Below are 27,509 nucleotides of genomic sequence, written 5' to 3'. Positions count from 1 at the left end.
TGTCAAGGATAACACGTTGGAAACTTAGTTTGAAAAAGGAGCATTCTGGAACTATGGTCTTCTACCATCCCCGGTGGCGTCCTGCGGCTAGCTCTTACTGCAATTACTGTCTCTGGATAGTCAGTGACAGTGCGCATGCGCGTATAGTCGTGAACGCCAGTTTTTCAAACCTTTGAAAATAACAGCGATTTGGTTGAGCCTATTACATAAACAAGCACAACCTCTAAAGTGGACTTGGTGCCACTAAGTCGGTAATTGTTCTGCGTGGGAACGGTCCCGGTCACTGGCTCCACGCATGCAAAATATCGCTGCAATGCGCGTAGTCTGGTTCCCAGACCAAAAGATGCTGAAAATATCTGATAAGATTTGCCGCAACCAATTTCTTGGCTCTGCTAACCACAGAATTCCGTGCTTAAGACCACAAATTTTGTGCTAAAAACTGCGCTAGCAGAACAATTCTGTGCTAATCCCGTAAGCACAGAATCATTAGTTACGGGATATACGCATGTACAGAAGCAAAAATGCCTCGATAACGCGTGAAATACGCTTACCGAAAGCACGGAATTTTCTGCTATTATAGTAAGCAGGGATTTTTTGGTAACGGTAAGCAGAGCCAAGAAATTGGGCCCCCAATTACGTACTAGTCTTATACCAGCCGCGCCAATGGATTTCGACTGAAGTTCGACGGGACAAAGTAGGACTATCTAACGACTTGTCATCAAGTCTTCCTCTAAAGTCGAACTTTACGCAAACAATTAGTTATTATGCATGTCATCAGGCGCGGATCCAGAGGGGGGTTTTGGGGGTCAACCCCCCTCCCCCAAGCTCTGTTCCAAAAAAAAAGATTATCATACAAATTCCTAAAAAATAAGTCGACCCCCCCCCCCCCCCCGACACCCAAAGAAAATTATACTGGTATAATGTCCGCCTGTTCGCCTGTCCGCCTGTCCCCCAGTTTTGGATTTTACGGAGGCCAAGTGTCCGGAGAAAAAACCTGTGTACATTTTCAGATTTTTTTGCTGATGAACCCCCCCCCCCCTGCGAAAATTCCTGGATCCGCCCCTTGTCATTGTTAAAAATTCTATAGACTAAAATACTCGACTGTTGATGGTCAACGAAGCAGTCAGCTCAGTCGGTATGTAAGTATCGTTTGTCGGTTCGGTGCAGATGAACAAAACACACATAGTTCAAATATCATGAACTACACTGTTAAAATATTTTAAATAACGATATTTTAAATGGCGTTTTCTGTGTATACATGTGTATATATAATAAGTGCGTTTGTGAAATTGGCCAAATCATATTAGGATTAACCGTCTCTCCTGATCGAACTTACAAACATGGAGATGCCTCCAAGCAATAAACCCCATCCTTGGCGATGGATGGTGTTTTTTGCTCGTTTCTTTTGGTCATTCATCACTCTTGGTAACTTCAAATCCATGGGTGTTTTCCTGCCCAACTTCATGAACGCGTTGACTAGCAACACGGCGGTCGCTGGTTTTGTGGGAAGCGTCGTTATCAGCCTGGGTGGAATAACTGGTAAGCAAAATAATGATCGTTTTGAAACTTCATATACATGTAGGCCTACTTGGTTGTTTCATGGAGTATGAGCAGCCAGTACAGGTACTATACTCGGTTAGAAATGGTCACTATTTTCACCCGGCACATCAATTATTTGTATGATGATGTCAAACTTATCAAAATGAGGAGTAAGCCTAAATTATGCGCTTCCTATACTACATTGGCAAATCAACAAGGTGAAAACCTGCACTTATGACTTATTTCGTTGGATCAAGTCACAGTTATGCTAAAGTGATATGACCATAAAAACTGAGAACTATTACATCTGACTCTATACATGACCCGTTTTCCGGGGGGGGGGAAGCGCCCCCTTCCCCCCCCCCCCCCCCTCGCGACTCCCATGATTTTGAGAGTCCAATGCGTTCAAAAGATTAGAAAATTCCAATAATACATATACAATTATATTTTCATACATATACGCCACGTAACTGTATTTTGTCACGCAGCCATGAAAGATCAAAACTAGTTTGCTTTTTGCCAGGTCATGTATAGAAATCTGATGTTTACTGCCAAACCGTATTCACTTCGTAAACAAGTCACCGATTGGGACATTATACTCTGATTATTGTTGCAAATTTCGTGAAAGCTCGAGTGACCTTTTTTTCAAATAAAAGCAGCCCTTGTTCAGCGAGCATGCATGGGCCGGGCCTGCCAGGCCTCGTTTTTTTTTTTTTTTTTTTAAGCTGGGCAGACTGAACACTCAATAACCATGCAAGCAGAAACATGCAAAACTTCTGCATCAAACAATTTTCATATTTGATAAAATGTTTTTATAATAACGAACCAATTAAAGTATTCCACAATTAAGGGCCCCTTTTGTGAAATCTGATAGTTTTCTGAGCAAAAGTTAGAATTTAATGTGGAGGATAATGAGGCCTGCCGTTTTTGTTTCAATCCGAAAAAAAATAACACTTTTTTTTATCTGGTATTTTTAAAGTAATACAAAAGTTAAGAATGAAACATTGAATAGTCTATCGACATTTAGTTATGGAATATTACTTTTAAAAGATCGAGAGAAAAAAATTGCTGCCCGACATTAAATCCGGCGGATCTTTTACTTTTAGTATGCTAAAATTGCTAATACAACCTGTAGGACTGCAGACCATCGGAAGAGAAAAGCACTGTCTTTAAAATGTATCGTTCGAAGAAACAATTACATTCATTGAAGAGCATGGACTGTATGGTAATTGCACCTATGACGTGCTCTGAGTATTTTTACTTCGCGTATAAAGAACATATCTGCATAAATAATCTCTCTTAGTTCAGTTAAATAATTACAGCTCAAATTTCAGGTTTTCATCTCATCTCCATCCAAAAGGCCATTTTACAGCCAAACGAGCATTCAGAATAATGACTGTGAACTTCATTTTAGCCAGCAAAAGGTTAATAAGGCTTGTAATTATGCATATACAGCTACATAAGGTAACACTATTACTTCAATCCTTGAAATGTACCATTTGATTTCAATTTTCCTCAATGCCATTTGTCAGCGTCACAGCCGCTTTAGCTCTAAAGTTTGCCAACTTGGAAATTGTTCCCAGTGGCGTAAATAGTGTGTGGGTGGGGTACGCCCCCTCCCCTGCTTGAGGCCTGTAATCCCCCGCCCCCTTGTGCCCCCAAGCAGAACGCAGAACGCAGAACTTGCGGGACAAGCAAAAATGATTTTGTTTCATTGTTCAAAAACGCATTGAGTGCCCCTCCAGAAAATACGGCCCCTAAGTTGTACGCCCCCCCTCCCCCCCCCCGCAAATTTGGCGCGGGTATAAGCCCCTGATTGTTACAATGGTCAATTTAAATTTTGTTTTGTACTTGATCATTGTTATTTGAGTACATGACAGTAAGTTTGTGAACAAACGTTACGCAGACATGTTTTTTTAATGAGCTTCAATTTTGGGTTCACAACTTTCAACTGAAAACTCCATAACTTGTACAGTGTTTGCCTCATGTACATCATAGTAACAGCGCCCCCAGTCACCGGAAAGAGCATGTACGGGACACTATAAAATGTTGGAAAGGGTGCAGCTCTTTACACACCGTTTCACCAAATAGTATGGAATTCCATAGTTTGCGGCACTACTAAGCTGAAGGTCGGCGCTTAATTTGAGTAGTTCGGTTCACCCTGGTTCCACCCGAGCAAATATTTCGTGTTTCCCCCCTCGCAAGTTATCCGACAGCACTGGGAACGTTGTGCTTGTCATAAAAAAAAGGTCGGTGAGGATAAGGGCAACACCCATTAAGGTTATATAAATGATAGGTACCGTACATTGTATATTTTTAGTCAGTTTGGGCAGTGGTGTAGCCACTGGGAGGGGGGGGGGGGAGGTGCCCCCACAAATTCCCAGTGCCCCGCTGCCCCCGGTCTCCCCCCTCCCCCACAAAAAAACTTACATTGCCCCTCCCCCAACAAAAACCAACAACAACAACATACAAATCGCAGTGCGCAAATTATATAGATTATACTCATCCTCTTTCTCCTACAGTTCCGTGAAATGTAAAGAAAACAGAAAGTGACAAGAAAAAAAAGGACAAAGAGCGCCCCCTTATGCCAAATGGTTTTGACATAAGGTATAATTTATTTGGGCAATACATTCAAAAAGGTCTCGTATCGGATACGAGAAAATCACTTAAGGTTTTGGCTCTTTAAAAAACCCCACATTTTTACCCGACAGTGACTGTTGACTCAAACAAATATCAGAAACATTTTATGTGACTTATTTTTTCTCTTAAAAATAGGTCAAATCAGTCACCGAGTAGGTCTCGACTACATCACTGCTATTAATTTAATATATATATTTTTCCTATCGCTATATCTAAAAACTTGTACAGAAATATATAATAACAGTAATGGGCAATTCCACGGTAACGTTCGTTACATTTTTAGGCTCTTTGAGACACACAAAAGAGTCTCACAACTTAGTGCATTGGTCTCAACTTGTCAGATTTTTTTTTATTTGAACGTATGCATACAAAATGGAAAGTTTTTTTTCCGGGGGGGGGGGGGTGGCAACAGTTTAAACTTTGGTAACATTCGTTACATGAATAGGGCTGTACGACATATACACTGTACAGTATATACATACTGGACATGCGTTGACAAAAGTAATATATATCATTTATTAACTGGTAACTAAACTATATATTATTAGTAGGATAATTAAGGAAATTTAATTTCCGATTTTGGCCACATAACCTAAAATGGTGGTAACTGTCGTTACGGTAACTTACGTTACATGCAGTTTGTTCCCCCCCCAAAAAAATCTCTTTTGGCATAGAATATGAACCTTTTTCTCTTTCTTACAAACAAAAACTCACAATAACACTTGAATTTTGCATAAAAAATACAATGTGCCAATATGTGTAAATCAACCCATAATTTTAGGCAAAATACCAGTTGTTTGACAAAAAAATACACTTAACCATATCCAATCTCACTAGCACATCATTCTAATGAAAGGTCTTGTTGTTCCTTTAATTTGATACCACATTTGAGGTTTAGATGCTTGCAGGTTTGAGGATTTCACAAACTTTCCATTTTCAGCCATGTTCACATTCTCACGAAATTGCCCAAATAATCTCCTTTAGCTCAGTTTAAGCACCAGTTCCAGGTTAATAATAAGGTAATAATACAGGGTGAGTAAAAAAAAAAAAAAAAAACACAAATGGCATGACCATTTTCTTAAGTTCTGGATGTAGCACTATCAAAATCTAGGATATGAAAGTCCAATTAATAAGCTTTCTTTTAGTACAAGAATCATTCAAATCACCCATGTACTTTTCAACCGTTTTAAAGTTCTGTCTACGGTTCACAAAAAAAGGTGTGTGTTCTTTCAGCAAAACGTAAACAATTCACACACATCCCTATGTGAATTGTTTTCGTTTTGCCGAAAGAACACTTACTGTGATCCGTGGACAGAGCTTTTTAAACGGTGCATGGTTGTGTTCAAAATTCCGTAACTTTTCAAGTTACGGAATTTTTTTTTATTTTTTTTTATTTTTTTTTTTTTATTTCAATATGCAACATAAAAACATACAAATACAACAGATTGAGCAAAAACTAAAAAATAAATCAGTACATCAGCAAAAGCCATTTTCTGGAATACTCAAAAACAGACGACAGACAGACAAGACAATACAAAAACAATGGACTGGACAATAGACAATACCACCTAAGTTATCTAAACATTACACAAGCAGATAATATTTGAAAAAAGGTCTTATTGAAAAAGATTAGCCCATTTATTATGTAGTTTATCAAGTGACCCGTTTCTTGTAGCAATGGCTTTCTCTGTTTGAAAATACAAATATACCAAGTTTTTAAAGGCAGTTATCGACAAGAGAGGTAAATCCCGACACTTATTATTAAAGATAAACTTTTTCGCTACAACAATAATAAAAGAGATAAGACATTCCCTTTCCGGCAGTAATCCAAAACAAATATCTCTACAACTTAAAGTCACTGGAGCATGAGAGGTAGAATTAAGCCAAGTAACGATATCTTTCCAGAACAGCTGAATTTTTTCACAATCCCAAAAGAGATGTAGCAAACTCTCACGCTCTTCATTACAAAAGAAGCACGTGTCAGAGTCCTTCTTTTTAATTTTGTAAAGAAAAGAATTTGTCGGGATGAGAAAATGAATAAATTTATATTGAAAATACTGCAGCTTAGAATCTTTGGTAATCCTAAACGGAATTTGATGTACCTCATCCCACTGTGGAGAGAATCCAAGTAAAGTGGTCCACTTCTGCTGGCACTTAATAGGCTCTTGGGCTACAGCTTGGACAATAGAGTTATAAACATACTTGGAAGGCTTATTCTGATTACAAAACTCGTGAATCAACAATAAATTAGACTCAGTTTCATTTGTCAAGTCAAAGCCAACCAGCTGTTTCCAAGCCCTTGGAAGTGCTTTAAGCAGACCATAATACTTGATAAAAGAACACTTAAGATTACTGTACCTCAGCTGAAAATCATGAAAAGTAAGAATATTACCATCTTCTGAACAAAGATCTTTAAATTTTAGAACTCCTTCTTCCATCCAGGAGCGATAAAAAATACATTTATCATTTATTTTAACATTGCTATTGAACCAAATAATCTCCGACAAAAAATGGGTGGAAGGCTTTACTTTTTGCAATTCTAGCCAAGCCCTGACAACATCTTTAAGGAAGCTGTCTTTTAAGATATGGAATGGGAAATCTGAAGGAGAAATATTCAATTTCCAAATTATATCGTAAATACCAGCCTGTTTAAAAACACCATTGACATAAAGCTTCCACTTTGCCTCTTTCGAGCTGTCAAGAAGTCTTTTGATCCAAGTACACTTAAGACCCTTTTGGAAAGAGTCTAGATCAAGCATTTTCAAACCACCATGCTTGTACTCATTAATAACAACTTTCCGGCTGACTCGGTCAGGCTTCCCATTCCAAATAAATTTGTAAACCAGTTTGTTCACCTTAGCGATAAATTCCTGAGGAGGATTAGGTAGCACAGTCAACAGAAAAGTCAATTGTGACAAGGCTAAGCTCTTAACAATAGTGATCTTGCCAATTGGAGTCAGGTCTCTCCTGGACCACAAATTAAACAAAGTCTGAATTTTTTTCAACTGATCATCGAAATTCAGGTGAAATAAATCCTTTTCATCATGAGTAAAGAATATACCCAGAAATCGAACTGGCCCATTAGTCCAGGAGAGACCCCTACCAATCGGCTGAATATCCTTGCAAAATCTCATTGGACCAAGTTTCATAGCCTCAGATTTATTAAAATTAACTTTGAGGCCAGAAGCCAACTTAAAACTGTCAAGAATCTCAAAAGTACAAGAAATGGATTTTCTGCTCCCGTCCAAAAAAATAGTAGTATCATCAGCATAGGAACTGATTTTCAATTCTGTACCCTCAATTTGAATACCTGCAATATCATTAGAACGTCTAATACAAATCGCTAGTAATTCAACGGCAATAATAAATAAATATGGGCTCAATGGACATCCTTGGCGAACCCCTCTGGTAACATTAAATGAATGTGAAACATGACCGTTATTGATAATACAACTAGAAATATTACAATAAAGAGTAGAGATCCACTTGATAAAATCTTTCCCAAAATTAAAATACTTCAAACTTTTTTCTACGAAGGACCATTCTAATCTATCAAAAGCTTTTTCAAAATCCAAAAAAAGAACCATACCAGGAGTAGCATTTTCTGAGGTGAATTTAACAGTGTCAAGCACAAGACGAATATTCTCACCCATATATCGATTTTTCATAAAACCGGTTTGATCTTCATTAATAATTTTAGGGAGAACAGTCTTAAGTCTGTTTGCAAGTACTTTGGCACATATTTTATAATCGACATTAAGGAGAGAGATTGGACGCCAATTTTTTAAATCACTAGGATTTTTACCTGGTTTTGGAATTAAGTTTATTATCCCTCTCCTCTGATCAACAGACATTTGACCACAATTGAAAGAAAAGTTAAAAGATGCAATCATGAAATCCTTAATATCAGACCAAAAGACTTTATAAAATTCAGCTGGGATGCCATCACAACCAGGGGTCTTATTGTTACTCATTTCTTTAAGAGCAGCTAGACACTCTTTTTCTTCCAGAGAACCATCACACACAAACTGGTCATCTTCAGTCAACTTATTCTCAAAATTGCTAGGAAGGAATTCATCAAATTGGAATTGCTCTGTAGAATCAGAGTGATATAATGTAGAGTAGAAATTGAACTCCTGCCTCAAAATGTCCGACTGATCTGTAATGACATCCCCGTTCTCACACACAAGCTTAGAAATAGACTTATTTTTAAAATTACGTTTTTCTAAACTAAGAAAATATTTGCTATTCTTTTCTCCAAACTCAGTCCACCGAGCCCTAGATCTTACAATAGCCCCCCTAGCAATGCCTTCAAAAATCGTCTCTAGCGTGTTCTGCTTAGATTTGAGAGAATTCAACACCTCGACCGAAGAAGTCTCAAAGTAAGATTTCTCCAACTGCAAAATTTCAGATTCAAGAGAAGAAATTTCCAGCTTCTGGGCATTTTTCTTCCTGGAAGCATACTTGAGCGTTTCACCCCTAATCTCACTTTTAATAACTTTTAATAAAGTTACGGAATTTTGAACACAACCATGGTTGTGTTCAAAATTCCGTAACTTTAAGTACATTTGAATGATACTTGTACTAAAAGAAAGCTATTAATTGTGCTTTTATATCCTAGATTTTGATAGTGCTACATACAGAACTTCATTAAAACATTGGTCCTGCCATTTGGGTTTCCCATTTTTGACTCACCCTGTGTAGAACAATGACTAAACATTAGATTAATTGTAGGGGATAATTAAAACGATGTGGGCCAATACAGCTCGAGCGTGATTCATAAGTTAATTGTACACTAATTTATTTAAACATTTTGATTAAGACAACACCCTTCAAAGTTCAACGATTCGATCCGACTCAGCTTTTTAGCTGATCACGCAAGCGTTATATAGTCTGAGTCGAGTATTAGAAATTGCAGAGCCACGGTCGAACGTCTGATACATCCTAACATGCAAATTGTATTCGACCCCGCGCGCCAGCCAATCGGAGTCGACTTTAAAAACTGTGACGTCATTTCGATCAGAAATGTGGACTAGGTTGTTGATTGGTCAATTTGGAGGCCATGTTTTTGTAATACAACGGGTTACCGAAGATCCGTTATAGAAGGCGCCCGCTGAATGGTCAGAATCTCGAGTCAACTCAAGACGTGGTCTTGTTTTGCATACTTAATCGCCGAATCTGCTCGCATATCACAGACCCTTGATGTGCAAGGGGATATTCCATAGGCTGCAAGCGTTTAGATTTAGATTTAGATTTAGATGAGATGAAATGAAATGAAATGAGATGAGATGAGATGAGATGAGATGAGATGAGATGAGATGAGATGAGATGAGATGAGATGAGATGAGACGAGACGAGACGAGACGAGACGAGACGAGACGAGACGAGACGAGACGAGACGAGACGAGACGAGACGAGACGAGACGAGACGAGACGAGACGAGACGAGGTCAGGTCAGGTCAGATCAGATCAGATCAGATCAGATCAGATCAGATCAGATCAGATCAGATCGAACTATTATGGGAAATTAAAATGGTCTTGACAAAGAACGGGTTACACACAAAAAAAAAACAATCAGTAGGCCCCCCATTTTTTTTATTAATGTTTTAATGTCTTGATTCTTATGCAAATTTGCTAATTTTTAAATTTTTATTGTAAATTAATCAATTTATCCATCCGTCTCAGGCGCTTGCGTTGTTGGATGTTGTATGAACTAAATAAATATAAAATAAATAAAATATAAAAAAAAACACAAATTCAATGGTTGGCGTTCAAAAGAACTTATAGAAGAATATCAATTAAAAAAAGATCCATTTTGGGGAGAACACAATAGTATACAATTTCCACTTGTGTTAATAATTGGAATTATTTGTTCTTGTTATTTTATTGTTGTGCCACAGCACCTTTGGTTAGTGTCCTGATGAAAGTTCTAGACTCCCGGAAACTCACCATGATAGGCGGAGTGATATGTGCTGCTTGTCTGTGCTGCGCCGCCTCCTCACAGTCCATGCTGCAGCTTGGATTCTTGTTCGCTGGCTCGGGTATGTAATGATTGTTAGTACAACATAAAAAATAATTATTTCAGCACGAATATGGCGTGCTAGCAAATGTTAAAGGTATACTATCTGAGCGTGTTTTTTTTTTTAAAGCAAAGTCATTTCTTCTCTCTTCTGAATTTTGAGTATCAGTGGCGTACCCAAGCGGGGGGGGGGGGGGGGGGGGGGGGGCTTGAACCACCCCCAACAGTTTTTTTTTTGGGGGGGGGGGATTTTGTTTTAGCCCCACGATCTGACCTTGGTTAGTGGCCTATTTTTGAGTAGTATACTAGGGGTGTAAGTGGAACCACCAACGTCAAAATAATTGCCCGCCCCCCGAAAAAAAACCCAGATTTTTTTTCTGCGGCCACAACCTTTGGACAACATTTTTTGAAAAAAAAAACCTTCTAAAAAATTTGAAAAAAAAAATTTGAGCCCCCAGGAGGCCACATCCTGGGTGCGCCACTGATGAGTATTATAGCGACAAAATGCCTGCCTTTCTATTTGTGCATCTGCAACCCTCGAGAAAAAACCCAAGTTTATCCTTATTCCTCAATATCCACTTATGATACTCTGTTTGGTTTTGATATCACGAAATTTACGTTTCAGTTTTTTGTTTTTGTTTTGTTGGTATATAGGTTTGGCGATGTCTTTGATTCAAGTGTCGATTGTCAAGCCTCTCGTGGACTATTTTCCCGACGACTTTGCCGCTGCTAACGGCGTAACATTTGCCGGAGGGACGGTCGGTATCATTGTAATCCCACCGGTAGTGGAACACCTCGTTTCGATATACGGGTGGAGGAGTGCTCTTTTGTTGATGGGGGCTTTTTCCTTCAACTACGTTCTATGTGGAGCGCTTCTCAGGCCCCTGAGGCGCCCTCTTGCGGCACATTACAAACAGATACGTGGTGACGATGACACAGGATGTGACACACATCCAACGGGGAGAACCGATGGGATAGATCCTGAACGTTCGGTGAACATTTGCGGCAAATGTTGGCACATCGTGAGCGGGGTTTCTAACGATGTATTCACAACGAGTAAATTTCTGATTTTTCAAGCAGTGATATTGTTGTGTGGTATGGTGTTCAGCAGCTGGCATTTGTTTGTGATCCCGCAAGGCGTGGAGCTAGGTTTTGGCGACGGCCCAGCAGCGTACCTGGCCATTTTTGCCGGCGTTGGCTCACTGGTAGGCCGGTTAAGCCACGGGACTCTGGTTGATCGCGGTCTAATCCGAGCACCGTCCCTGTTTGTCCTGTCATCGCTGGTCTTTGCAGCGTCTTGCCTTGTCAATCCTTGGGCGGAGTCATCCTACGCGGCTCTGGCTGTTATTAGTACGGTGGGAGGAGTTGCCATCGGTGTCTTCTTCCCCCTCACGTTCGTCATATTGAGGGAAATCGTAAGTGACCGATACATTTCAGCTATTGGTTGGCTGTACTTGTTCCTGAGCATTGGGCATATCATCGGTGGAACACTGTCGGGTGAGTGACTTGCGGATGCAACGTGCCCAAAATGGCATGCCGTACCTTGTACATTACGGGCTAGCGCTTATAACACCCGCGTATTGCCGTGCTCAGATCAACCTGCGATTTGCTTGCGCCACGACGAAACCGTCGGCATCAAGCAGAAAAGTTATGCTCAGGTCACACAACTGAGAAATCGTGTGATTTTTGAGGGAGAAGTTCGCTCGTACCCCCGCCCTGATGAATTCGCGCTCTGATTGTTTGGATTTTGCGTGACCTGTGAACTGCGCGTCGTCACGGTCATGACTCTGCAAGGTTTGAAACGGCCGTTAAGACTGATTCATTTTTTTTCGTTGAAAAGCGTAATAATGTAAGAAATTCAGTAAAACTTATGTTGTAAATTTACAATTCCCGTCACTTGCTCAGGCTCCGTTTCGAATCACGAACGGTCAGATTGCATTATGCGTCTCTCAAAATTTTGTCCACATGGTCCGCAATGAACAGAAATCACATCCAGTATGGAATGTGCGCATTTCTATGGGAAAGTTTTCGGATAGCATTTGCTAAGATTCTGTGAAGCACATCAGCGTATCCCAGCGTCCTGTTTTTGCAGGGCGGGGGGGGGGGGGGAGTACGAGCGCCAGAGGGAGAAGCGGCATCTCGACTCAAAATAATCGCAACCATAATGCTCACGTCACCCACGACGTATGGACGTGATCATAGTTACGTCTTAAAAATGTTGATGCGTGTGTGGATAACGATCTTCCACGGTCACGTCTGTTCATTCGACCATTTTTGCCGCACGCTGATTGGCTACACAATGAAATACGATGATCCGGGTGCGCGCACGACGTCGTAACTTCACCCAGGTTGACTGCGATCGATTCTCGCCTGTACTAGCTGTCGGGAACATGTTCCGTCGCGGCGCAGAAGTTGAATTTTTTTCTACTCTTGCGAACTTATCAGTCGCCGATATTTTTTGTGCGACCTGAGTGTAACTGCGACGACATTGAGACAATCGGCATCATCAGTCGGGTCTGATCCAGATGACGTTCGATCCCTGCAGTTGAAGGCCCCAACACTTGGTGACGGCCAGATGTCCTGGGTTGTTCCACCAAAAATCTTATGTAAAACAGACCGTGGCGAAAGCCACGATAACGGGTGATACTTAGACCATGGAGAAATGTCTTCATGCTCCGACTACACAGGGCTCAGCGAGTGATATACTTGGGGACTTGTATTGGGGATAACCTATGACTGTGTGCCTTAAGCGGACGGGGGATTTCCTAGTGGATTAACTGGTGGATTGGGTGGATCAACTTGCGGATTTGGTGGATTAACTAGTGGATTGGGTGGATTAACTAGTGGATTGGATAGATTCTGGTGGAGGAGTCGCCTCTAATTGGCAACAATGAGACATTAAAGCAGGCACAGTAGACTTCTTTGACTTCTTTTGTTCCACCTAATCTAAGCGAAAAGTGAGGTTTATTCTATCTCGCTCTGCCCTCCCTTTATAGGCAAACATGATCCCTATATTTTGCTTACAATAAATGCACATCATTGCATCAAGTACAGAGGATGCATTAACTAATCGAAATGCAGTATTGCTCAGTAGATGACTTAAGCCACGCCCACTAACAGTGCTGGCGCACTAAGAAATGTCACTACATGGTTCATGTTACATGATTCGCCACATTATTTCATTGTGTAGCCAATCAGCGTGCGGCAAAAATGGTCGAATGAACAGAGGTGGCCGGCCGGCCGTGGAAGATCGTTTGATTATCAACAACGCGACGTGAGCATGATTCCGATTATTTTGTGTCGAGATGCCGGCCAGGCGTGGACACAATTTAAAAAAATGGCCTTGAGAAGTCGAGCAAAGACGTTTTCTTTGAGTGAGGGAGCCTTTTGAAAAACACAGTTTGTGTGCTAGAATTACACGTTGCAAATTGGGACACATTAAGAGGGGGGGGGGGGGGTGGGGGTGGGAGCAGGGTAAACACATTTTCCGTTGGGCAGGGGATAGAAGAACCTAGAAGGGGGGGGGGGGGTTAGCATTGATAAATCCCCCGGACACATTTACCGTGTCGCTGCCCGCATCGAATTTGTTGAAAAGCAAGGGCAGTAGGTCCTCATCTTTAAATTACTTGTCGATGAAATCTACTCCCCCTTTCCCGGTCTAATGAATACCTTTAACGTAATATGTTTAACATGTGGTTATTACAGGTTGGATTCACGATGTGTCCGGTAGTTATGGAAGTGTCTTCGTGTCAATTGGCGCTTTTGCAATTCTCATGGCAGCCTGCGTACTCTTCATCGACGGTATGGACAATTGCTATGGACGAGACGATTCCATAAGGAATACTGCAGCTCGAGAGTCTGATAGCTCCCAATAGGCCATCCGTGCTGAAACGTGTAGCCTGGATTTCCTTACTGGTCACCCGGCCGTGGCAAAATTAAAAATGCCTTTTGGGGAAATGTACAAATGGGACACTTCACAACTTTGCTAAATAATCTTCAGCACTACTTCAACTCAGACGCTGGTATAACAACGTGTGCTTCATAAGATCATCTACATAGACATTAACAGCTTCCTTCAGTTTAAAAGCCAATCAAAGCAAGCCAGAATATATACTAGAAGTTCCAACCCAAACCAGTGTACCATTTCACAGTCACAATCTCAAGTTCACATGAACTCCTTCCCGAAGACAGCAAGTGGAGCAGTCTTCCCAAGCACATTCAATCCATCTCCAACCCTGGATCAGTTCAAAGCAGCACTCCAATCACATCTAAAACTAGACTGAGCAACCTTCCCCACAACCATCCTGTTCTGAGTGTTGCTCAAGTTGAGCTGATCACTGCAGAGTAACCACAAGAAGGAGAGTTCTTCAGAGGACAATCTTGGACACTATCGGACAATAGGTGGCGACAGACACCCCCCTTCCTGCAACGCCCGTGTGGGTCAGTATAAATAGAGATCAGTGGTGTGGATTCGGCAAGTCAACCTCGTTCTCATTGTGTCGAGCAGTGCGCTCACACAAATACCTGCTCATCAGAAACGACGTGGAAAACAAAGTAACCCTGGGGATGAGGTTGCGGGCAAGTAGACTAATTGAAAAGCTTTTAAGTTATAACACCGAAAAATTAGCAACTATAGAGTCGAACACATTTTTTTAAGTGCGCAAAAGCAGCCATTTTGATGATTTTAATGACGCTAAGCGTAAACAAGTAACAACCTTTGCCAGTGATCATTAGTTAGCCATCGTAAATATTTGATGCCCCATTACATGGTGCTGACCCTAAACGTGGCACACTTCAAGAAGCTCTAAACCTTCCCGTTTTCTATATACCTTGAGTTTACCTACCCGTTACAAAGTTAAGAGAGAAAATTGTACTCCGATTTTATTTGTGCACAGCAGGGCAAACCTTTTAAAATGCATCCAACAAAGCAATTCAAGTTTCTGAAAAACCTGTTGTTGGATATAATTGTTTTTATGTGAGTGGAAATAAAATAATGGTTTATCAGAGTTTGTTAACTTGAAATTTAAAAGAAACTTCGTTCACTAGGGACTTTCCGGGATTTGTTCAAGCGGCGCTGCGTTTTCAAGGGAACATTCCAGTAATTTTGCTAAGATATACCATCGGGGTCCGTTAAAGGGACATTTGCAATTACACGGAAACGTACGGGTTTAAAGGGAAAGTCCCTTCTAAAGGTGCAGATAGGACTGGTACCAAAAACCTTGTGAAATTATTTCGCCTGAAATAGTATTATTCGCATGAAAACCAATCATTGCAGGTGGTTCTTAGAGAGTGTGCCAGCAGGCACGGATTTTACGTACGTTGGCAACGGAATCCAGTGATAAGACTTTAAAACATCGTGCATACGTTTTCTCTGTTTTAAAAAAAAATGCATAGTACCCACTGAGCTGAAACTTCAACAAGTTTAATAGTTGTTAAGCACCATTCTTAAGATCTTGAGGAATTGTTTTGCTTCAATCGAAAACAAAAATGCACAAAAAAAAACATGTTCTGATGTACGCCACTCATTACTAGTATTGGTTGACACTTTGTAAAATGCAGTCCATGACTAAAGTTTTAGCAATATTAATCAGCTTTTGTTCTGTTTTTGTTTGCTTTGTTTAGTAATATTCACAGTACTTAATTAAATATACACGAATCAGGGCACGTAGACACTGTGGTGACTGCTCTATGTTCCGACACCCCTATGTCCCGACACTGCCCGCACATAAGATTGTGTTATTATAAGATGATGTTATTATAAGATTGTGTTACTCCCGGTTACGGGTTATGGTTATGGTTAGGAGAATGTGCAGTCGGAACATAGGGGTGTCGGAACATAGAGGTGTAGCCGGTCACTGTAGCCCAGGTTGGACGACGTCTTCACTGCATTACGTAGTGAGGTAAGGGAGTGCACCTAGGCTATTTTAGTGAGGAAAGGGAGTCCACTTGGGCTAGTGGTGCCTGTACGCGTAATTTTTTTTCCTAGGAGGGTTAGGGGCAATGTCATGAATAATTCAGTTTTTCCTTTGAATCATTGCAAGACTTAGAATCTCGTTCTATTTTCCCCTTAATTTAAAATTATCTCCGAGTGATAAATTTGGAGAAGAAAAATAGCTGATGAAAATGAGCAGCAACGACGTGGATTCGAACCAGGGATCTTTGTATCCATAAGCTCATCTCGCTATCCACTAGGCTACTGTGTGGTAGCTCGACGACAACCGTTCTTTAAAATGCTTTAATGTATTGTAACTAGTTGAGTAACTATAACAATGCTGTTGATGTCATTGTCCGTTCTCATGGATAAACATAATTTTCCCATCGAAACTACTGAATTATTCATGACCCCTAACCCTCCTAGGAATAAAAAATACGCTGCCTGTACAGTACATCACTTACGAGGCCCCCTTCGATGGAGACATCACTGTGCAAGCCATTGTACAAAGCAACCGCACCGTGACGGATAATATAAACTAAAGCTGTCAGAATGTTTTCGCCATTGAAGGGGGCCTCCGTGTCCGGATTGGGTTATAAATGAAACTCTTAGCTGTATTATTCATAAGATGAAATTTTGCGTCGGGGTGATGTGAATCAAATTAGTTGGAAAAAAGTTGGAGTCCCACCCGAGTGTTTTTTTCCAACTTTCACTTGGGAGGACTGAGTATACGGTGTTTGTACGTCGGTGAAGGGCAAAACCTAATTTGACCTTAGCTCTATTGTCATTCAAGATGTCAATTTTTGGGGAAAATGGATTGAATATTTTAAAAACAGTTTATGGTGGATAAATTCCAATATTTGCATCTTGTTTTCAAGACAAATGTTGAATAAATTAAACTAAGAAGAAATAAAGTTTTTGAGAAAAATCCCTGTTTTTGAAGTCTTTTGAATTGTTTTCTCTCCAAGGACAAACGGAACAGTAAACAAATGAATTCAATTATATCTTGCAATTATAAAAAAAAAAATCATACTGTAAGTGATGATTAGAAAAACAAAACATGAAATTCACAGCGGGAAAACAAACACTTTTAACACCAATATTTTTTTTATTAAAAAAGACATGAGTACACATTTTTTTTTAAATTTCTTATAGTTTCAACCAATCCCCCATTTCTATACAAACATCATACTTGATAAAATGTGTCAATAGGCTCAACTTCAATATATTTACAAGGTTCAACATAAAATATACACAAATATATATAAAAAAGAATCCATATAAAGAAACGGGTCTTTCTATCAACAGTAGCTCAGAGAGACCTTTTGTATTTTTACAATTTTTGTTTTTTTTAGTATTTTGTGTACACCACATCTACCACCACAATACAATACATTAAATTTTGAAACGGTACAAACTAACAATTTTGTTCAATACGCTACACCAACGTTACACCTTCTTTACTTTGAAGCAATGATCAAATGCTGTTGGAAAAGCACCACTGCTTAAAATTATACACCGTATGAAAAGTTTGTAAGTGGGTTTTCTGTTGACCGGCATGGGACCTTACTCACGAAGTAGCCATTTCCGATCGCGTTCCCTAAATCCATTTTATAAAATGTAAACTGTTGAATGGGATGGTGCCAGACTATTTTATGAATGGAGTGCGCTCGAAGCCTCACTTTCAAGTTTGTGTTAAAAGTGGCTTAAACCATTAGGGCATGTTTATTAAATCACCAATTTTAAATTATGCACCGGAGCAGACTGGTATTAATTTGTAATGAACTTTTTATTTCATTGCTTTTGTTTACACTTTCAAGTCCCAAAAATGAAGATGTTACCTCGCGTTCAATTTAATATGGCTGACTCGTGAATAAAGTGGGCCACCCTATTGTCCAAGGACTGACTGACTGACTGACTCCCCGAGACACTGAACATCAATAATGCCCTAAACTGAGACTTTCAGACCCATCTCAACCAGGGGAGCTTTTAGTCACTTGATGAGCTGGCCAGAAACTGCTGACCATCAGCGGTGGTTTTCTTGTCAACATTGCTTGGCCGGGGGACCAGCAGCTTTAGAAATTCGAAAAGAGTGGTGCACAAGTAATATCACTAGTGATGCGGATCACTTTGCAAAGCAAACTGATTGTGCTGAGAATCTCTAAGAAACAAACCCCTGGTTTTCATTTGAAAAGTCATCGCTGAAAGATAAGATCACCTTGCTAGGGCAGTGACTCGTTCAGATTTTTCACAGCCACCAACAACCGTTAACATGTAGGTTTTGCTTTCTTGCATCCTGTTTACCTCAGAAACAAAACAAGGAGTTGGGAATAAATATGTAAAGACCAATTTTGATATCTGTGTACGACTCTTAACCAGCTGCAGACATTGCAACAGTGACATCCTATTTGTACTTACATGTACAGTCAGCATCTTAGAGACAATGACCAAATATGAAACTATTGTAGTGAGCATGCAACGGTCATACAAAACCAATAGTTTTCACTTACAGAAAATCGTGAAGATGGTAACAATTTTTGTCTTCTGTTTCCAGCATTGCTTTCAAGTTTCATTTCAGTAAAATGCCATTGCCTGCTGTCATCGCAACTTCAATCAGCACAAAGGTCTGAACCCATATTATTTGATTACGCCCCAACTACAGCATCGTCCCAATTTTAGTTGGGATGAACCCAACTATAGTTAGGTAAAGTTGGGAGTATCCCAACTTTAGTTAGGGCCACTGCTGTAGCTAGGATGTAACTACTTCACTGCATTTAGCTGTACCGAGAGGCACAAAGCTGCCGTATTGTGTATACACTTTTGATTAGATCAATCAAAAACACATACAGCACAGGGAGCTGCAAATCTTTCAAATCAAACATACGGAATGTAAGACACAAATTATAATAATTATTGGTGCGAATGAGCAGAAAAATCGACTGCCAAAAGTGTGAATACAAAAAAAAATTACCTAGTTATGTAAATTATCCCACATAATGCCCATTTCTCCACAAACACACCTCTTCTCAAACGTAACTTACAGTTAGAAATAATGAATACTGATTAAAAGTCTGAGTTCTGACGTAATTTCAACTAAACAATTAAAAAATAACAACTTGTCATACATGTACTACTTTCTGAGCTGACATTTCAAATACAGCAAGGGAGGATTTATGTGCAGGTGGGATGAACAAAATCACCAAACGTTTTGGGGAAAGTGTTAAAGTAGTAGATTTGAAGGCCGAGATATAAATTCATAACGAACGCTTTAACAACGATATAATGTAATCTCTTCCTTTTTTAACATACAAGAGACACGCCTTGGAAAAGAAAGGGATTACATTTATATCATTGTTATAAGCGTTACAATTGGTGGAGTATGATTGAAACAATTTTCTTCAACTGCCAAACAAACAAGAAATGACCTTAACAGCTACGAATAATATCTGCTTGCACATGACACAAATTACCTTGAAGAATAGAAAGTACTCTTTCATATTAATCTAGAACTAGAAGGGAAAAGGCCATTAACTTAAAAAAAAAAATTACAAGTCAACCTCTGGGATGGTAAAATTAAATTCTGATGCAATAAAGGAAAAAGAAATCCAATTTACAAAAAAAAAAAATCATTGCCAGAAATACTGAACGAGTTGCTTAAAAATTAATCAGGAATAATATTTGGCCCCTGGTTAAATAAGGAATACATTTTACGAAACACAATTAAATTATTTCATCAGGCTACTTGTAGCCTTTCTAAACAACTCATACTTCGTACTGGGGAAAAATCAGTTATTTTTTTACAAAGTTGACAGACAGGTTGGCCATGCATATGACTTGGGGGAAAATGAAAGCAATTGTGGCGATTCATGATTTCATCAGCTGTCTTTGAGACAAACATGATATGACAAGTGATATGATATGAACATGGTATGCGAAATGGAGAATTTTTTAACCTTTCTAAGTTGAAACGCTGCAGGTTGACTTACCACATATCCAATAATGATAAAAGTTATCAATGGCAAATTCAAGTAATGGTGATTCCGAATACAACAATATCTATCTTCTTCTTGGTGCTAGTTACCGGGTTACTGTTTTGGAAGGGGTCTTAATACCACATGTTGTGTTGACTTAAGTTTCATCAAAATGGTGTAAAAATAATGGAGATTTATGCAAACCTTAGGTAAGCACACCTACCCACTAACTTTTTCCTGTGTGCTTGTACCTGCAGCATTTCAGAATTCTAGTATATTTTTTTGACTGGGACTCTTCAACTGCAGATAATAAACAGCATTCTAGTGACTGAAATCCATTTCATGGACAAATTGCGCTTAGGTCTACACTGACCATTCCGAGTAATTGTTCAGCATACATGTACGATTTCCGCCGATTAGTACTACCTGATTTTAGTTACAGTTCAATTAAAGTGGAAAGATTGCGGGTAACGCTATGTGGAAAGTAATCTCTTCTTGGAGGAAGTGTGGTTCTGAAAAGAACCGGTTCTGAAAAGAGCCTTCCAAGAAGAGATTACTTTCCACATGGTGTTACCCGCAATCTTTCTACTTTATCTCATCCGCCGTGCAAAGCTTCAAGTCATATATACATATCAATTGTTTAATTTCTTGATTAGTACCTTTTCATTGATAAAATACCACATCTGTTTCCAGTCTGCCTTCTTCATTTACAATGATTGAAGTCAATTCCTTTTCCAACATATTACAAAGATCATCTTAACAAAATGGCCGTGCCACCCTTCCAAATGTACAATTAATTAATTCAATTACATATCTTAGCCATGATCACAAACCGCATACTTTAATTTACTTCATACATTACCCATTTCAAGTTTTATCGATAGGCCAAACTGCGATACAGTTTTGTTTTCTTTTAGCCCTAACCCCCTAGTACTTCCTCAGGACTACCCTGCTAAATCCAACAGACTCCAATCAGACTTTCCTATTCAACCATCTGTGCCTCATTTTCAGTTGTCTGCTGAATCCAACGGAGTCCAACAATGCGTTATAATGCGGTTCAGTTGCCTACTAAATCCAACATTTTGCATGAGGAATGTACACAAGGGGTTTACTGCTTAATCCAACAGGCTCCATTGGGTATGTGACATAGTTGGATCCTGTTGGATTCAGCAGGGTTAGGGTTAGCTAATGACCAATAAATGCACTAGACTCATATGGGTCCCAAATGGCAGACATTTAGACTTTTACTCACACTTTCTGTTAGCCTAAGGACCAAACCCATGAATTAGAAGCCAGGCAATAATGGGACTTCACCATTCTATTTCTACCAATCTCCACAATGATCAATGTATGGTGATATTTCTGAATTTATGTGTTGTACCAAGACAATTTGGTGACAACTTATCATTTGAGCTGAAGGGTGTTTTTATTCCGAACAGGGTGGGTTTACATACATGAATCTTCAAATTTTGATATAATTTTTCACACACCCTTGGGGTTAATAGGGTTAACCCTCCTATGCAAACATACGTTCTGTGCCAAGTTGTCCTTTCAGTCAAAATCAATCAAGTGACTGTTTTCAACAGTTAAGAGCTCCCAGCCTACACAAAGCAGGATTGACTGGCTGTGACTGTTTATGTAACTTGATACAGCTCCAGACAGCTGGATACAGGGACACTCGTCAATATCTGATCACCTTATTATGGGTAGGAAAACAATTATAAACAAATCATCAACATATTTTGTACACCTGTTCACGTCATCCACTACAGGGTGCTTGAACAGTTACATACATACAGATAATTATACACTTTTTTTACTATAAAACAATCAACATAATTAGTACTTTGCTATTAAAATTTACAGACATCATCATGGCCAGCATGAAATAAAACAATAATACTTAACCTGTGACAGAATTTTAACATGTACAAAAAACAAAAAAGTTGAACACAGTCTGGTTTTGAATTTGTGGTGAAGTTGCGTTCAAATTGCCAAGGAACGCTAATTGGACCAAACATGTAAAAAATAAATACTTGCTTGAAAAATTAATGCAAAAAGGTGTCAATGAATGTTCATGAAACATGCTTGTAATGTGAGTTCTGGGAACTGTCAAATCCATCAATATGTAGGTATTACAAAAACACATCCCCCCCCCAAAAAAAAATGCGCATGATAAATATCAGTAGTTAATTCTTTCAATTACATGTATGAACAAAGTACATGTAAGTTTTTTTCCTCTAGTAACTCCAAAGATCAGTTTTATAAGTGACATACATAGACAGTATCAAAAGTATCCCTCTTTTGTTTGTAACTTTTTAGGAAGACTCCCATATGTTTTGTACACGACCCCAATCGCAGACGTTTGCTGGGAATGGTGGACGATATTGTTCTCTTTTGTTCTCTGGAGGTTTTCGTCCACGGTTTGAATAGATGAACACGCCCCCATGCGCACAATGATCGCAGTGCGATATGCATTTTTATAGACTCAACACGTGGCCATTCTAGACCAATGACATTACAGTATTCAAGCATACGATATAACAATTTGTTTTTGTGCACGCTAAATGCAGTTATTTTGGCATACGCATACTTGACTTTACATCAAACATGGGTGATTTGCTGCCAAGATACTAATGACAGTCAATTATCCACACAAACAGGTGCGCTGAGGTTCATCAGAGATTAGCAGTCCCAGGGTTAACTGAGTAATGGGAATCGTTGAAGGTCCATGGACATGTTACTGATCTGCAATTGCAATGAAGGTGCATGTCCCTTGTTCTAGTGCCATTACTGCTAAATGTGTCTGGCAGAAAACCCAAACCTACAGTGGATTGCACGCTTTGTGGCTAGAGTACATGAATAAGACAACAGGAATGTTATGAAGACTGAAACCAAGGGAACGCTTGATTAATAAAAAGAAATAGTAATAATAATTGTATCACTACAAAGGTGACAAAGTATGCATTTTTACACTAAAAGTGAGACATGAGAGTTAGCAATATGGAATAGCAGTGTCTCTTTCAAAACAACAGGATTTCTTGTCCTTGCTTGACCGTTGGTTAGGTTGCACATTGTTCATCATACAATTCTTAACCTTAACCCTCCTCAATCCTCCAAAATCCTCATGGTGGTTTTGGAGGGTTTTGGAGGGTTGAGGATGAATGGCGTTTGAGAAACATGACGATTTTGGAGGATTGAGGATGAATGGTGTTTTAGCACATGGGGAGTTTGGAGGATTGGTGATGAATGGTTTTTGAAGAAGAGGAAGATTTTGGAGGATTGAGGATGAATAAATTTTTTGAGGCAAGACTGTCTGACGATTTTGAAGGATTGAGGCGCTGGGTATCCTTCATTTGAAAGTGCAAACTTTTGATGGATTTTGGAGGATTGAGGATAGTTCCTACCAAAAAGGCCCTAGGGGTTAATCAACTCCTCCACACTATGTGCAAAAGTTTATGGCCGCCACATAAACCGCATGCCCACAAATAATGAGCATGTTTGTATCGTATGACAGGCATAACTTACGGTGGTACAGAGTTAAAGAATTCCGGTCACATTAATACCTAAAAAAATAAACTAGTTGATGAAAATACTTGTATGCTGCTTGGTTTCAAATACCATACATGTACATGTATATCTTAATGCATACACATAAGCTGGTGTTATGACATTTGAAACAGACTATTAAGTTGTGTCTTGCAGTCTTTACCAACAAATGTACCCATGGTTTTTTTTCTTTGCTGTGTTTGACTGTTTAACGAAGACAGTATGGTGCTAGTTTCACATTGTGATACACATGCACGTATGTAAGGGTACAGACAAACAAACAAAAATACATACAACCTCACAATCTGAAGTTACTTTTGTGTATGTATGCTGTGCAGTGTGCATCCATTACCTGAAGAAGCAATCAGGAATGTTGATGAAATTTAGCGTGCAAAAAAGAAGAAGAAAAGCCTTCAACCAATAACTGATTCCAATATCAGGAATGACAGAAGTAATTCCTACTATATCCTGTGCTAAGTGCCAACAAAAAGTGATTTAAAATAAAATAGAGAACACTTCCAACCACAATGATCGAAAAAGCTGTTAGAAATGTCAAATTCCAAAATCATTTAACGAAAATTCAATTACCCTAATCCAGCCTAAAGTACTGTCTGTTACACGTACCGTTACATATGGGGAACACTAAACAGACAGTTCAGCTGGTTGAGATTTTGGATACAGTACGAGTCAATGATAAGACAATAGTTGGAATGGCCCTTTGAAAATTGTATAAATGAATCACTGACTAGCAGAATTTGAAGCAACAAAATGTTTTTCAAGGGAAGGAGGCTGTGGAATGCTGATTTACAATTAGAGAAAACCCAAGCAGAATGTTGTCAAACCGGCAGTTAAGAGAGTATCTGCAGATCATTGTTATCATTTTCCCCATCAATAGTTATTAAACCAATACACCAATAGATAATGATGAATACAAATTCTGTAAATTAAGAAATATCTTTACCACATAAGTGAAACAATTACCTCTTTACACTGAATATCAAGAATACATTTGAATGAATTCCAGGAGTGTTTTTTTTTTAAAGCAAAACTCTTTCTTGATACATGTGCAAGACTGGAATTGGAGAACTGCTGCCGATAACATGTCAGCTGAGAGTTAAAGATCAATAAGAATTATATTTAAGAACCTGTGAATGAACGCATTCACCTGATTCTCACAGAACAGAGAATCTCAACACACAGACAGGAAGTACTAAAGATCTAGGAGGCTACACCCGTAAAAGAATCCAATAAACCACCGTGAAAGTACCTGGACCTTGCCACAATCATCATAAGAATTCCTCCTCCAGCTCACGGACCGAGGCCTTCCTTGGTTTAGTCTCATGCCCTTCTCTGACTAACGGCATCGTGCCGTCTGCCTTCTGACCCGCCATGTCCTCATCCAGTAGGGATGGGTGGTGCTCCAATACCCTGTGGTGGTGCGGAGTGTGCGAGGGTGTGTGGTGCGGCTGATGCTGCGGGGTGGTGTAATGCTGCGCAGCGTGGGACGGGGTTTGACTTCCGACGTGCGGGTGGTGAGGTGACTGGTGATGCTGGGGTGTGTGCGGAGGTAAGTAGTGGTGAGCTGGGCTCCTGGAGAGCTCGGATGCACCCTGGTGGTAGTAGTGGGCTGGACTGGGCGTGGCAGTGCTCCGTTGCATCTCGGCACCTCCTGCTGCTTGGTAGTGGTGGGCGGGACTAGGGGTAACGGAACTCAACGATACATCAGATGAGTGGGTACTGTGCTTCGGAGTAACGCTTGCTGCTGCCGGACTTGGGCCTATGGAACCAAAGGTTACATTGATTAGCAAATGCTTTTCATCTTGACGCTTTGTAAATGCCTTTCACTCAGTTACACTTTGAAAATAACTAGCCAATCATGGAACTTCCTTCAGTAATAAGCAGGGCTCAATTGCATGGCATTGCTAAGCACACAATTTGCTGCTAACTAAGCACACAATTTGCTGCTAACAGCACCTCCATCTATTTCATGGAGACTGTAAGCAGTAAGCACAGCAAAAGCACGCTCAAACCCAGAGGAAAAAGTTACTTAAATAAGTGACGTAACAATGGAAATCTCCATGCGCATGCACACAACCTTTAGCACATCCATGCCATGAAATAGTGCTTAAGATTAGCACAACTTTCTGCTATAGTAAGCATGACTTTCCTACTTACCGTTAAGCAGCGCTATGAAATTGGGCCCAGATTGGGCCAAGATTGTTCAGGGAATTGCCAGTAGTATGAAATTGGATCTATCAGTTAACATGTTTATCAGGTCACATGGTGTTTCTGCTGGCCTCCAATACCTGATCACTGGGAGAAATGCCATTGTCCTATGTTGGCTTTGTATGAAATCTGGGCCCATTTTATAGCTCAGCTCACCACATAATCCCTTCCTTTACAATCACCATTTATTACTAACATTACTAGCAAAATAATTTCTGCGCTAACCCTATAAGCACACAATCCTTAGTGACTGGATGTATGCATATATGGGTAAGCCAAAGTTCCTCGCTAACCCATGAGGCTAACCGTAATTTTCTGCTACAGAAGTGTTTTTTTTAATATCAAAGACAAGTAATCAGCCAAAACCTCATCTAATGTATAATGCATGGGACTCTTTCTCAGCTGATTCATTCTTAATGGACGTTCATCATACTCAGTGCGTCAACCATCACAAAAGCGACTTTGTAATGTCACATTCAGTTCTCAGACCCCGTCACAGGTCATCAACCAATTGCCGCCAGAAGATCAGTCGGCCTGAAGAAGTGTCCAGGATAGGACGTGAAACCGTCACAAGTTTACATAGTATTAAAGTCCAGTTGACTAGATTATAGTATTTCAGTGTAATGTCACATCAAGTTTTCTCACATACTCAAGAGCGAAAGTGAATGCGAATGCCAATCTGTGGTATCATGTCAAGTTTTGCAAATTGCAAATTTGTAAACGTTGAACACAGTTCAACTCTAGCAAAATTTGCAGCAAATGATTCAATACAAATTCGTTTTACATTCAGGGGAAGTATCACCAGTCTCATCTTTCTGCTTGAAGTAGTTTTTCTTTTTTAGCTTCCATTTTCTATCCCGTCTTTGTGTAGCCTCACATCGCGTCGCTCTTAAATAGGGCCTTGCAATGGGTGACTCTCATTGAAAAAAAAAAATTATCAATAAAATAAATAAAATAGACACAAAATTGCCCAAAGTATTTTTTTTGACTTAGCAGCTGCATAGAACTGGCCACTTACCAAGTGGTGAATCCTGGCTGCCAGGCTGCGGGGTCAGATGGGCCCTGGGGTATGGCCTTGGCCTTGGGGAGATATCCAGAGTGCGTGGCCGCTCGGCGTGTGTCTCTGAAGGTAGCACTAGAAAAGGAAAAAAAAACATTCCCATTGTACAGGTATGTTAGTAAGAGACCCACTTAGTGTATCAGCATAACACAATATGGCATAGCAGAAACGCTGGCTAGGCTTCACACAAATATGAATGTGAATTGAAACGCGAAACAAATGCTGTCATGAAATATTGCGGCGGAATTCACCGTAGTTGAAATGTGTTCTACTTTAGTGAATAAACATTAGGCCCTGTGTGCTAAGGCAGAGTCGGAGGGCAACTGTTTTGTATCACCTTTGTCCAGTTCGTTAGTGACTTCGCCATACACGTGCACGCACCACTGATTACAAGCCCCCATTGGTTTAACACTCAAGTTGCGTTAACTTCCGGTTCCATTCGTTCTATGCTACACTGTGTGAAGTATGCATGGTTAAGTTGATATGACGTCACACTAACGAACCAAATAGGTTAAATTATGCATTTATTATTAATTTAAAATACCAAAGAATAATCAGGTCTACTGGCAATGC

General features: G+C 39.8%; 2 protein-coding genes across 3 annotated transcripts in view; one reads left to right on the top strand and one right to left on the bottom strand.

Annotated features, from left to right (window-relative positions):
- Window positions 1–10,710: 10,710 nt before the first annotated feature.
- Window positions 10,711–15,890, top strand: LOC119745164 (monocarboxylate transporter 12-B-like). Its single transcript, XM_038221389.1, has 2 exons — window positions 10,711–11,695; window positions 13,904–15,890. The coding sequence occupies exons 1-2, from the start codon at window positions 10,780–10,782 to the stop codon at window positions 14,071–14,073; spliced, it is 1,086 nt and encodes a 361-aa protein (XP_038077317.1). The 5' UTR covers window positions 10,711–10,779; the 3' UTR covers window positions 14,074–15,890.
- A 1,325-nt stretch (window positions 15,891–17,215) lies between these two features.
- LOC119744248 (mitogen-activated protein kinase kinase kinase 10-like) overlaps window positions 17,216–27,509 on the bottom strand; it is a 39,588-nt gene continuing 29,294 nt past the window's right edge. For both annotated transcript variants that reach the window (XM_038220097.1, XM_038220099.1), the window contains exons 10-11: window positions 26,895–27,011; window positions 17,216–25,427 (exon numbers count right to left, since the gene is read on the bottom strand). In XM_038220097.1, coding sequence (XP_038076025.1) covers window positions 24,937–25,427; window positions 26,895–27,011 — 608 coding nt within the window. In that variant the 3' untranslated portion in view covers window positions 17,216–24,936. The remainder of the gene's footprint in view (window positions 25,428–26,894; window positions 27,012–27,509) is intronic.

This window comes from Patiria miniata, unplaced genomic scaffold (genome assembly GCF_015706575.1).
Source record: "Patiria miniata isolate m_02_andy unplaced genomic scaffold, ASM1570657v1 HiC_scaffold_7, whole genome shotgun sequence".
NCBI lineage: Eukaryota > Metazoa > Echinodermata > Asteroidea > Valvatida > Asterinidae > Patiria > Patiria miniata.
This window is presented reverse-complemented; position numbering and strand designations above follow the sequence as displayed.

Bases quoted from the DNA above. Each gene is read 5' to 3' on its own strand.
- LOC119745164 (XM_038221389.1), top strand. From the start codon at position 10,780: ATGATACTCTGTTTGGTTTTGATATCACGAAATTTACGTTTCAGTTTT. The intron at 11,696-13,903 runs GTGAGTGACTTG...TGGTTATTACAG, and splicing joins CATCGGTGGAACACTGTCGG to GTTGGATTCACGATGTGTCC.